Genomic DNA, 13,639 nt, shown 5'->3' with positions numbered 1-13,639 from the left:
ATTATTTTATAGTGATATGAACTTTAATAATTTTGAAGATATTGTGATGATATTTTATCATGCTTTGTTAATTTAAAACGTATTTGATAAATTTTCTGCTATGTCTACTAATTTTTAAAAATATATAATTTTTTGAGAAATCCGTTTCATTTACCCATCAATGGAATATTAATTTAGGATTTTGGGAAAATACAGGTATTTTTGTGCAACTACTTTTTATCACTGTTTACTGCAGGTACTGTAAGTATACTTGTGTGTATCTAAAATTTCAATTTTCTGCTGCATTTATCAATTACAAAAACCCAATTATTTGTGATATCCTAATGTGATTAAACATGATTCATTTGCTAAATTTGTAGCTATATTAAATATTTTTTTTGCGATTTCAACTAACTTATCTCTGTTCAAATCATATTTACAGGATAGATTGCAATGTGTGCATCTCGGTGATGGCACACAATCAAAAGTTTTACTGAATAACAGTGGGGTACCACAAGGCAGTTTGTTGGGCCCGGTATTATTTATTATTATGATTAATGATCTACCTGATATAGCAGACAGAGATGTGTTACCGATATTATATGTGGATGATTCATTTTCAAAATCAAGCAGGGCAATTGTTCCACCGAACAGATTCAACGTCTTTTACAAAATATAATGGAATGGACCAAAAAGAATAAGTTAAAGTTAAATTGTGATAAATCCCATCTTATGAAATTTCTTGCAAGAAATACAATTTCTGAGCTCAGCCAATTAATTAAATTTGATTCTGGTAAGTCCATGCCTGTTATATATGAATGTAAATTCCTAGGGATACATGTTGACATGAAATTATCATGGAGTTAACATGTGATCCATGTCTGTAAAAAATTAAACTCTTTAATCTTCTTATTTAGATAACTAAGACCGGTAGTTGCTGATTCAACGCTTCTCTCATTATATTATGGACATGTATATTCCTTACTATCTTTTGGGGTAATTTGTTGGGGAAACGCTGTAACTGCAAATTTGATCTTGATAGCGCAAAAAAATATCATTCGTATAATGGCACAGGTCCTGAGAAGATCTACATGCAAAAAACTATACCTTAAATATAATTTATTAACATTCCCTTCTATATACATATACTTCAGTGCATTATACGTAAAGAACATAAATGAATTTATAAAACAAGAATCTTGTGAATTATGTATATGAATATCTATTCATATAACACAAGGTACAAACACGATCTGCGAATGCCACAGTGTAGGACAGATAAGTGTTTTAAAGGTATTCAGTCTATGTCTATTCGTATATTTAATAAGCTACCAAAATATTTAAAAAATATAAATTCACAAACAAAATTTAAACAAGAATTAAAAAAATTTCTCCTCCCTTGGTCCTTCTACTCGGTTGATGAATATTTTAACATTAATGTTTGTATTTAATTATTTTCTGTGACGTATCCTATATTAAGAATTGTATGTTGTACAATGTCTTGATCCCTGGAATTAAATAAACAAAGAAACAAACAAAATGTCAATGCCGACATATGTCTAAATCTCGTTTCGCAAAACATCCTGGAAGCTGCATCTTATTAGACGATGACAACTGAAAGAGGAAAATATAAACGAATTAATATAAGTAAAAATACTTTGTATACCTACAAATTAGCAAACAGATCAAGTTTAATTAAATTATATATCCAAAAACTCTACTGTCGGTAATTAATAGAGTACTAGAAAATTGAAATTCATTTTTCTCTGCAGTAAAGTGAGCATTCAGTCTGTTTTATCAAAATCCTTACCAACAAAGGACAAAAGATTTCAGGCATTTTTAGCGACCTCTATTCAATTATATTAAAAAAATAAATTTTATATCACACGCTCGCTATGGGACCTATAGCATAGGGGGTTATGCGCACGGAAAGTGCCAGATAGTACAACGCTGAAGCGCATAACCCCCTATGCTATAGGTCCCATAACGACTCGCACTTGTGATAGAAAATAGTATGTGCAACTCGTTCGGAAAAGTTGCCATAGCGTCAACTGCGTCCGCGTGGCGCTATTGGCAAACTTTTCCTCTCGTTACACAATGTACTATTTGAGTACCCTTAGTAGTAGTAGCAGTGAAATGGGTCGGCTACAGCCTGGCAATTAGGCCACAAGTGGGCCCTTTTTACTTACCCCGCCATGCCATCACCTTTCACTATTTGCCTCTAACCTTCTTCGAACTTACCTGACACCCTGATGATCGCTAAAATTTTGGTCCATGGTAAGTCCCTCACCTCTTCCCCTTGCAGCTCTTCGGTACCAAAGACTTATCTTGACATCCCGAAGGCTACACAGTGTCACAGAAGATGGGTAGGAGTATCCTCCCCTTCTCCCATTTCGGATATAAACCCCCACCATTTGGTATAGAGCTCTTTGACTAAGACTCAGATGGTGAGTAAGGCGAAGCAGACACTGTGTGTATGTCGCCGCCTTATTGGGATAACCTGGGGACTGAAACCAAAGATGTCACACTGGTTGTATACGTCGATAGTAAGACCCAGGATTCTTTACGGCGCGGTGGTATGGTGGCAGAAAACACAACAGACCACAGCGAAGGAAAAACTGAATAGAATTCAGAGATTGGCCTGTTTAGGTATAACGGGGGCGATGGCATCGACCCCGACAGCTGCACTAGAAGTCATGCTAAATCTGCCACCGCTGTATATAGTGGTGGAGAGAGAAGCGCGGCTAGCAGCATATCGACTCAGGAATAATAATGACTGGAGGGGTGGTTCCCACTCCAGGATCAAAGATACATCTATGTCGGAACCAATTCTTGGGATGGTATCCGACAAGATGGTTCCAAAGTTTCACTTCCACAAGCCATTTGAGACTCGAATAGAGGATCAAAGCGAGTGGGAGGAAAGGTTTAATACCCTGGAAAGGTGGAGCCTAGTATGGTTTACAGATGGCTCCAAAATGACCAGAGGGACGGGTGCAGGAATATATGGACTCAGACCCAGATGGAGTGCAAGCTACAGTCTGGGGGAGTTCCCTACTGTATTCCAAGCAGAAATCTTCGCAATAATGGCGTGTCTGGCAGAGAATGTACGTAGAGGTTATAGACGTAAACTCATATATATATTCTCTGATAGTCAAGCTGCAATTAAAGCTTTAGCCGCACACAAGGTAAGTTCAAAACTGGTGTGGGACTGTTTACAAATGCTAACTGAACTGGCCACCAACAATACAGTCAGACTGTGTTGGGTGCCAGGGCACAAAGGCATTTGTGGAAATGAGAAAGCGGATGAACTTGCGAGGAAGGGATCCGAAACAGTGTTCATTGGCCCGGAGCCCTTCTGTGGCACATCTCCCAGTGTGGTCAGGCGGGCTATGGGCAAATGGACAGAGACAGAACATAGGAAATACTGGACTTCAAGGCCAGGACATAGCCATTCCAAGGAGCTTATGGAGTATCCTTCGAATGGAAGAGCGATTGAGTTACTGAGCTTGAATAGAATCCGGCTCAGGAGAGTGACAGGACTCATAACGGGACACTGTCACTTTAAGAAACATCTACATAGACTAAAGCTTGTAGACAGTCCGGTCTGCCGAGGATGTGAATCGGCGGATGAAACTTCTCTGCATATCCTGGGCGAGTGCCCGGGATTTGCACGTAGCAGAATGGCGCTCCTTGGGAGACCCTATTTGGAACCCAAGGAGCTGAGAGAAGTGTCAGCAAGGAAGCTTTTGGACTTTGTAAAAAGGACTAATCTACTTGCTGAATAGGACTAGTAGTGGGACGCACAATAGGCCTAATTAGGCCGCAGTGGACCAACCACTAGATGATGAAGATGAAGATGAAGACTCAGATAAACCTATAGGCCTACATCCTTTGTACATCCTCCTGTTTTGACCTAGTATTTGGTAGGCCCATTTATTAAGGGTCCCGTTAATGCTACCTCGTGTGATTCCGAAGATTGGTTCAGGTCCGTGGCCAGGTACTCTGGATCTAAGGAGAGCCAATTGGTCTGCTCTCTAGTTGTCAGGGATATCCATGCGACCCGGAACCCAAACCAATTCTACCTCTCTTCATCTGGCCAGTAACTCCAGGGCACCTCCACACTCCTGTACAAGGACGGACCTTGTCCTCGGGAAGCTAACCGCCCTAAACATGGCTTTAACTTTTTAAGGAAGCATAATTATACTAAGGTAACTTCTTATCTAAAGTCATGCTAATATGGAGAGGGCATAATCGAAGCTACACTTCCAACACATCCACTGGGCTTTTTGAATATCCTAGACGTGGCTTTGAAGCATCTCAGTGTCACTGCAATATTTTAAGGTTCCTGAACGCGGATGATTTGTTGAAATCTCTTGAAGTACCTGGGCATACACGATTTATAGTGTATTCAATGTCACTGGAATCTTTTGAAGTTTCTAAAGGGGAAGATAAAAGGTTTTGATAAAATGAAACATATTTGTATTTACACGAAAAAAGCAAAAACACCATTAAGTATTTAATAATTTTCGTATTCATTCTTCGTCCTCATCTACAGAATTATCACCTGAAACGAGAATGGAGAAGAAAACTATAATGGAATCCATGTTGTTTATGTTCATTATGGACAAAATTTATTATGTCTGCACAATAGTTATATGATATACAGCCTGGTCCATTTAAACGAAACATCTGCGAACGCAATCCAGATCCTTATGCAGGCAGTCTTCTTCTTCATCTTACATACATATTTTCGGTTTCTTTTTCATTTTGTCCATAGTGAACATAAACTACATGGATTCTATTATAGTTACCTAAAGTCTCCATTTTCGTTGTTCGAGGTGATAATTCTGCAAATGAGGACGTGAATATGAAAATTACTAAATAATGATTTTTGCTTTTTTTCTTGTATATACAAATTTGTTCCAAATGTGTTTCCTTTTATCAAAACCTTCTATCTTCTCCTTGAAATAAGAGTAGTACGATTTCGTTTGAACTAGGAGGCCCGTTGACCGTATATGGACCCCACTCAAGTTTGACAATCCCTTAAATGTAACCTGGACATACCAGGTAATCATAAAATAATTGAATTTAGAGGTGTATGAAGTTGATAGTAGGGCACCAGCGCAGTTAAATTTAACATTTTAGTTCAACTTTTTTAGCGGAAAGTCAAGAAATGCCATTTTTTCAACACAATCTAACGACATTATGGATTGTCCAGACTTTAGTTATTATACGTATTTGTAGGAAATTTTGTCTACTTTAATCTGGTATATCATAGTTATAATAAAAAAAGCTTAGTTATAGTTCAAAAACTGAAGAAAGTGCGGAAAATATGAGGTTTTTTGCAACTTTCCTTGTGAAGCCGACGCCTGGCGAGGTGGCAAACCTCAGATTCGGATTCAGCACCCCAAAAAACATAGAGCCGGTGAGAAAGAAACTTCTACATTTGTTTCCTGGAGAAAACCTTTGCTTAGTGCATTATATGGCGTTTAGAATTCTCCTGAAAAATTGTTCTATAAAATTACTGCATTGTAGGTCCTAATATGAGACCCCTCTCATAACAGGAACCCTAGAATTTTTTTTTATTTAGCACTTGTATTTAAATCCACAATTGTTGATTTGTCAAAAATAAATTACATTTCAATTTAATGGGTAATCATTTACTACTGATTAGAGAAAATAAAATAATACGGTTGTTTTTTATGTCTTTAATAGAAATAATAAGTACAAAAAATGTCATGAAAATACCATTAAAACAAAAATCTTATCATTTATCACATTACACTGAAGTAAAATCCAATTTCTAATACCTATTAATACTTATGTCATATCTACGAGTGAAATGTGAACTTGGTGCAAAATAAAAAAAAACAATAAAAAAAGTATTGGAGAATACCTCAGTATAGAAGAGTATATTATATGAAAAAAAAAACTAAAAAATACAAATCATAAGTTCAGACTGAAATGAATTTCGTTTATCTTAAATCTACTTGAAACTTATCATTACTTTATTCGTATGTGCAGAAATGCTTTCTATTTTGTAAAAAATTTTATTCGATTTATGTGCATTTAAAATATGAAGTATTTAATTTGTGATGATCTCTAGTACCTAATTTATGCAACTATAAGGGCACATTTATTTAATATCCATAACAGTATAACTAACGTTATAAGGAATGCTTTTTTAACAACTGGAAATATCTACAAGGCACTGGATGTAACTAATAAATCTAGTTAACAAATTTTTAAACATATATCTATGCAAGTGGGCATGTTATCTATATATTTTGAGCCTTTTGATGATTACAATTCCTATTGATCACACAAATGTATATCACTTTACCGATAAAAATTAGTTAGCTGCTCCAAACAGAATTATACTACATGGCACTACATGTTTAGATTGAGAAAGTGATATATATGAATCGAAAAATTATAGATTTAGAAGAGTACTGGAGTTAAAATTATATGTGAAATATTTCGATAATTTTTGGGAGATTCATTTTTGTATTTTCCGCAGTTATGTCACGTTTTACAATAAAAATAATACAGAGAGCTAAAAAATTCTATGCAAAAATAACAAATATAAATGCATTCAACTATTACAATCTAATACCAGTTATACATTTTTAACTATTTTTTGGTTCAAACCGTCTTAAAATTATTAGTTGCAGTAGTGTTATCAATAAATGGTAAAATATTACTATTTTGGAATGACATACAGACGTATTTAAAACCTAAAATTGATTTGTGCATTTCAGTCTTTTATGTGCCTTATTCTTATCAATCTATTTATATTTTGATGTGATTCATCATGAAAATGTAAGAACTGTTGAAGCTCTCCATAAAACTATATTTTTTTGTAGCTAAAAATTTTTTTATGGTATCTTTTTCTGAGTCACTCGCAACCAAATGTACTCCAATAATTTCAATTTTAACACGTTGAAATGGTATAGTTTCTAGCACCTGAAGCTCAGTGCCGCCTGTCTCTAAGCTGAAATAGTCAATATTCGTTACATTCATAGCTAAAAGTAGAGAATATAATGGAAAACATTTTACTCTTGTATTGAACCAGTCTGGGTCTTCAATACTATTAGCATGTACACTGTTTATTTTTACGCCATCACTCTCTTGGTGTAATGTGACCTCCTTGGGATATGGCATTGGACTTAGACAAGCGTGTACAGCTTGAGAACGTACCCTATTGTGTCTACGTAAACTAAAATAATGTTTTGGATCAGGTTGAATAAGGAGTCCACGCCAATTTAATTTCTCTTCTAACCATTCAGTCTTTGATGTCTTTCCATCACTATAAGCACCAGATTCAACAAATGTTCCATCCCTCTGGAAGGACATATATGTATAGATTTTTTTTTTAATATATTTGTTCAATCATAATTAATGTATGAGAAAGATCATTAAGAAAGCCAATTTTTCATATTTGTTTGTTAATTTTTAAAATAGAGAAAATAACTTTTCTGACATCACAACCATTATTTGGTGAAACATCGACGTTGACAAATCATCAACAAATTAATTTATACTATTTTATGAAAAGTACTAGAACTGTGAATTCATTTTGTGGGATTTACAACAGATGGCGTAACTTATGCTATATGGCATCGGACCCTTGTCTAACTATATTCATGTCAAACCTCTTGTCATTAGGCTTTACTTTTTATTATGAGTCATTTTGTTGAAACAACATATTTTTTGTCAGCTCCGAAAATGTCGGATTAGGAGCCAACAAAACATTTGCAGGAAATTTTACTTTTCCTATTTAATGCAAAGAAAAACGCAGCAGAAAGTCATTGAGTGCTGTTAGGCTTATGGTGAACATACATACTACATTGATAAAAATGTGTTAGTATTGGTTTTGACTTTTTAGAAGTGGAAATTTGAATAATTCTAAATATTTCGAATTTTCACCACCAAGACCGGCGGTGACAACATTTTTAACATTAAGGCGACGTTTCACATTTTATTAGCTATGTCCTGTACAAATTTAGTTTCGTACAACTCTCTCGGTTTCAAAAATACAATACCTATGTATGTTTTCAGCCACGAAATTTGGAAATTGCAAATATTTCCAATTTTCACCACAAAGAACGGCGGTTGACAAAGAACGGTCAACCGAAATAGTTCGAAGATGAGGAAATAGAAGCATTACTCGACCAAGATTCGTGTCAAACGCAAGTTGAACTTGCTGAATAGTTGCATATTGATCGGTATAATTAAATAGCAAGGAAATTGAGTGCCATACGATTTGAAGCCGAGAGATGTTGAACAGCAATTTTTCACATTCAACTATTGCTTCAAGGGCAAAAAAGAGAGGCTTTTTTTAATCGTATCCTCACTGGCTATGAAAAATGGATACACTATGATAATCCTAAGCTTAGAAAACCTTGGGGTTTGCTTGGTCATACATTAACATCAACTGCAAAGCCAAATATTCATGGTTCGAAGCTCATGCTCTGTATTTCATGGGACCAGCTGCTTCAATCGAATGAAACCATCACTGGTGAACACAATTGATGCGCTTGAGCCATGCATTGAAAGAAAAATGGCTGCAATTCGATTTTTCAACACGACACCGCTTGACCATATGTTGCTCATGAAGTCAAAAAATATTTAGAAACGCTGAAATGGGACGTTTTATCCCACCCGCCATATTCACTAGACTACTTGTTCCGATCCATGGAACATGGCCTAGCTAAGCAGCACTTCCAATTTTACAAAGATACGAAAAATCTTATAGATTGGTGGATAGCATCAAATGATGAGTCGTTATTTCGAAGCAGAATCCGCATGCTGCCAGAAAGAAGGGAAAAAGTAGTAGCCAGCGATGGACAATACTTTGAAAAATAATAATGTACACAATTTATCACAATAAAGCCTTGAATTTACAAAAAAATAAAATCCCTCAAAATTCACAGTCCTATTTGACCAACATCTTTTTAGGGATTTTTTGTCATTTATCTGTTATTGTTCGATTTTGGAAGAGCATGAAAATTAAGAAAAACATCAGATCTGTTCATTTGTGCTGCTCGAATACTGATATGAAAATCAGTTTGTTCGGACAGTTGACAGAATTTAGATCGGTGTGACAAACGAATGACTGTTAAATTGGATCAACATCAACAGTGATATTTATAACAAAACTGTAACATGCAACACAAATGATTAGAGCTACAGTGCATTAGTCAATAGACTCTTTTAGTGTGACATCACATATTTAGGCAACCCGCACCAAATTGTCATAGTTGAAATTTTGTACAGATCAAACCTGACCCTTGTTTACTATTTACATAGATACTATAGAAATGAACAATTTCAAATTTACTTATTTTTACAAGGATTTAGAAGCAACAGTCAACGCCTGTTTCGTAAAATAATTACACTAATGTGCTTAAAACTTATAAAAAACAATATAAAAGATTATTATATATTATATAACTTTTCTTGAATGGTATCCTGTTGCGAGGCTATTTCGCTTACATGAAATTATCTTTAATGCGCATGCTCAATAACATTGATATAATTTTAATTTATTAATTACTATAAAAGTCAATATTGTTCTATAAATTTAAAAATATCAATTCTATAGTTCTGTAAGTTTGTCACTTGGGGTTTGAAACTTCTTAAATATTTCTAATTTTGCCCGAATATTGCGATAATTAAGGTCATGACAAAGAAGACATTTTTTTGGCACTTATGTCCAAAGTACATAAGGTCGAAAATCGATCTAGTAAAAATACTGAGGAATTCTTCATGACAATGTGTACTATGGGGTTGTCTATGATTTGGAGTATGTGGTGTCATTACTAAAAAGGTCTATTAAACAATTGTAATATTGTCATACAAAAACAAATTCTCCAGGCTTGTCAGACAGGCAGCAAATATTTCATGCAAAACTTTCTACAATAATTAAATTTAATATTCAAAAACGAACATTAACGACAACATATTAATTTCCATACTAACCTTGTTTTTAAGAAGTTTTAAAACGTATGCGGTATCTTTCGAAACTGAATTTTCTGATTCTAATGGCTTATGATGTGGTTCAATAGCAGGAGCTAAATGAACTTCCCTAATATATGTAACTAATTGGGGATTGTCCTGTGAAACTCCAAGAAGCTCATAATCCTGACTCATGTTAACTCTAAACTGGTAGTGCCTCATAGCTAGAAATTAACACAGTAAGAAAGGTTAGAGATGTCAACAGAGTGCTTGAAAAGGATTTGATAATAATAATGTTAATCATCTGTTACTTGCTATTTGGTATTGGCTACAACCTTTATTTGTCTTTTTCATTGTGCTTCAGCAATGAGTAGAATTTCTTTGATCTGTTCTATCTACTATCACAATGTATTTTGTGCTTTTATGTCATTAACTACAAAATAATAGTACTTTCCTTATGTCCTATTTAGGTGTCCTTTCAAGATAGAGGATATATACAGTTTAAAAAAGATTTTTATTTATAATTCTCATTTAAAACATTTGGTTGAAATTGTATCCTTTACCTCGCTCTTGTAAAATTTTAATTAACGGTTTGGTTTGGAGATATCACAACTTCTTCGTATGTGATTGGAATTTTTTTTGTTAATGCTGTAAGTATATTTGACATTCATTAAAAAAATGGTGTATTTTGAAACAGCGAACTTGCAACAGTTTGGTTTAAAAATGTTCTCTTAATTTACTTATTTACACAACATGATGAAACATGGGCTAATAATTTTAACTGAAATTAATGTTACCAAGCACTTCAGGAGAAAAAATAATTAGGATAGAAATTTTGCGGTTTTTCTGTCTCATTTACTTTTCAAGATACAGCTAACAAACAACCACAAAATTCCAACATACAGGTATAAACTGATTGTGCTGTTAAAAAAAAAAGGTAAATACTACATTTGGCATTAAAATTAACCTAACAAATAGGCAATGTCCTTAGTGCAGATATGCCAAGCTGTATAAAGACAAAAGAGCATAGTATTTATCGAAGTAGTAAAGTACTGATTAAAGGATGAAAGAAGAGCAAGTGTCAATTTCAGTTTGTAAAAATATAAGGATCACTAAGAAATGTTTGTTATTTATGTGCCACACGTTTCTCGTGAAAATGAACACACTGATAATTAATATAATAGTGTAGCAACCTCAAATAAACGAAAGTACATAAATATAAATAATTTCTCTTTAACAACCACTAAAAAATGTATTATCAAATTTGAAAGTTTTTTTAATGTCGCACGAATGCAGTACTTATGCCAGTCTTATAAATGTAAATATTCAATTAACTTCACATGAAAAAAATGCCAAGAGGATTCTTGAGAATAAATATCTTGAATTACCTACATGAACTACAAGTTAATAACATACCAGTATTTTCCATGTATATAATCAAAACCGTCATAACTGTGGTAAAAGCCATGAAAAAGGCTGCCAAAGGCAGAAGTTTCTTTGTTACACCAGATATTGGTTCAAGACTACAAACTTTTGTAGATGAATGAGGTATTTCTGTGCTGTTGCTGTGTACTGTAGAGCCATTTTGACACTGTCCTGATATAGTCATCATTAGTAAATGTTTAAACTAGGTCCTGAAATAGGGCATCTAATTTAAAAACAACAAACTTATTTCTGTATTGAAAAAATGTTGCCACTTGGTCAGCACAGCGGTGGTAAATAAACTAAAATATTTCATTATTTACATACATTCATCCAACAGCTTACCTGTGAAACTTTTAACACCTCAGGTAGAAATAACTCGTGAAATCAGTCCCTTTTATAATCTTTTGTATAACTACATTATAAGAATTTCTATATTTATGAAAATCAATCACAAAACATAGAAGAAATCAATATTTGGTAGGTATATAAAAAAAATTAGTATAACTTCACAGGAACATAAACACGAACTTACAACAAACAAACGTAACGTCGTAACCACAGGAGTTTACGAAAATTAATTCGTTCTGCAGTCTGCTCGTAGTGATCATTTATTCGTTGTATTCTCACTATTCTCTCTTTCTAAAACCATAAGTATAACAAGGATAAAGATAGTATTCTGATCAACCGGAATTAATTTTCTTTGGTAAATTTCTGATTCTGGAAGAATATATATTAGACTGGGGACATCAGAAATGTCTTTTCCATGGGTGTAAAAGCTGCTACACATACTCACGCAAGTCGGCCAAGTTGGCTTGTACAATACTATAGTACGATCGTATTTGATGCAAAGTAATAAATCATTGCCTGTCAAGGGAATCAGTGCAACACATTTTATAGGGGGTTTTGGAAATTGAATAATGCATTATGGATTAGCAGTTATATATTTATGAAGGACAAAATGAAAAACAAAGGCATCTCCTTCGCACATTGGGCGGCAGGTGTCTTGTGTTTTTTGCGGCGGCGCGCGTGCCGGCCTGGCGTGGTCAGTTTCGTTTCGGTTGTATTGGTGCTGCGTGTTTCTCGCTCGCGATATTTGTGAGGTTATAACTGTTATAAGTGCAATTATATTTCTTTAGGGCTATATGTGTGTTTCGCGCTATTATTTGAGAATTTGTGAGTGAAATCATATTTCTTGTGCTCCGTAACAAAAGTGTTTTTAGTGTTTTATTTGTTTGCTGTGTGTGTTTCGGGCAGTTGTTTGTGAATCGTGAATGCTATTATATTTTCTGTGCTAGTGAAGTGAAGTTTTTTGTATTATTATTGCTCTGTTGTCGTTATATGGAGAAATGGAGGCGGTGCCTGGATGTTCGCGAGCCGGATGTACTGCTGTGGGTACAAAAAAATCTATATTAAGTTACAGAGAAAAAACGATAATATTAAATGTCTATAACCCTTTAGAAAAGGATCATCCCATGAAACTGAAGACTGGTTTGGTGGAAATGTGTTCTAGATATACTGGAGTAAGCGAATTATCTGTTTTCAAAATTTTAAGAGAGAAGAAAATTGAAGGAGACGTTAAGAAACCTAAAAAAGGGGGTGCAAAGAAGAAATTAATATTAAATGAAGATGAGAAAAATGCAGTTTGGCGTACAGTACATAAATCATAGAATTTATATTTTGTTTATAATTTGTTAACATTTCTTGTTTGATAGAAAAATAACTTATTTTGTTGAGATTGGTAGAGAATTGTTGTTAGTGTTTTCATTTGATAGAATCATATCATAGGATTTATATTTTGTTTTCATTCTGTAAATATTTATAGTATATCTGTTATACAAGGTTTTTGCTTTGAAACTCCGTTCTCCTTATAAAAAAAATAATCGTAATGGGGTGCGATGAAGAGATCAGTTCACGTCTGGAACCCTGTTCCTACAAAAATCCCTTTATTCTCATAAACTATTTGTTTTAAATGTAATTTATTATAAATCCAATTCGTTATTTAAATTCCACATTTCACCTCTGTACGCGCCACTGTTTATTGTTCCCTGCTCTACGATCAAGCTCGCCAGGTTAGTATTTGACGTATAACCGACCACTTCGTACACTCGATGCACCTGGCCGACTACAGCTAGTACCAGAACACAGTGCGTATGCGGCGGTATTTCAGATTTTACATTCAATTTCATTTTAAATTTGAAACGGTTCATCTTACGCCTCCTAAAAATGATGACACGATTTTTCTTTGATAAAAGACCGACAATTTTTTGCTCTACTT

General features: G+C 34.3%; 1 protein-coding gene across 1 annotated transcript; it reads right to left on the bottom strand.

The window, feature by feature from the left end:
• Positions 1–6,492: 6,492 nt before the first annotated feature.
• LOC108915001 (protein Star) lies at positions 6,493–12,224 on the bottom strand. Its single transcript, XM_018720942.1, has 5 exons — positions 12,158–12,224; positions 11,707–12,081; positions 11,356–11,573; positions 9,964–10,163; positions 6,493–7,323 (listed from the first exon to the last, which is right to left on the bottom strand). The coding sequence occupies exons 3-5, from the start codon at positions 11,549–11,551 to the stop codon at positions 6,772–6,774; spliced, it is 948 nt and encodes a 315-aa protein (XP_018576458.1). The 5' UTR covers positions 11,552–11,573; positions 11,707–12,081; positions 12,158–12,224; the 3' UTR covers positions 6,493–6,771.
• Positions 12,225–13,639: the final 1,415 nt, after the last annotated feature.

Source organism: Anoplophora glabripennis, unplaced genomic scaffold, assembly GCF_000390285.2.
Source record: "Anoplophora glabripennis isolate ALB-LARVAE unplaced genomic scaffold, Agla_2.0 scaffold924, whole genome shotgun sequence".
In the NCBI taxonomy this organism is placed as follows: Eukaryota; Metazoa; Arthropoda; class Insecta; order Coleoptera; family Cerambycidae; genus Anoplophora; species Anoplophora glabripennis.
Note: the sequence above shows the minus strand (reverse complement) of the source record. Positions and strands in the feature narration are given on the sequence as shown.

Bases quoted from the DNA above. Each gene is read 5' to 3' on its own strand.
- LOC108915001 (XM_018720942.1), bottom strand. From the start codon at position 11,551: ATGATGACTATATCAGGACAGTGTCAAAATGGCTCTACAGTACACAGC. The intron at 10,164-11,355 runs GTATGTTATTAA...GTTAATTTCTAG, and splicing joins TATATACATGGAAAATACTG to CTATGAGGCACTACCAGTTT. The intron at 7,324-9,963 runs GTTAGTATGGAA...ATGTCCTTCCAG, and splicing joins TAAAACTTCTTAAAAACAAG to AGGGATGGAACATTTGTTGA.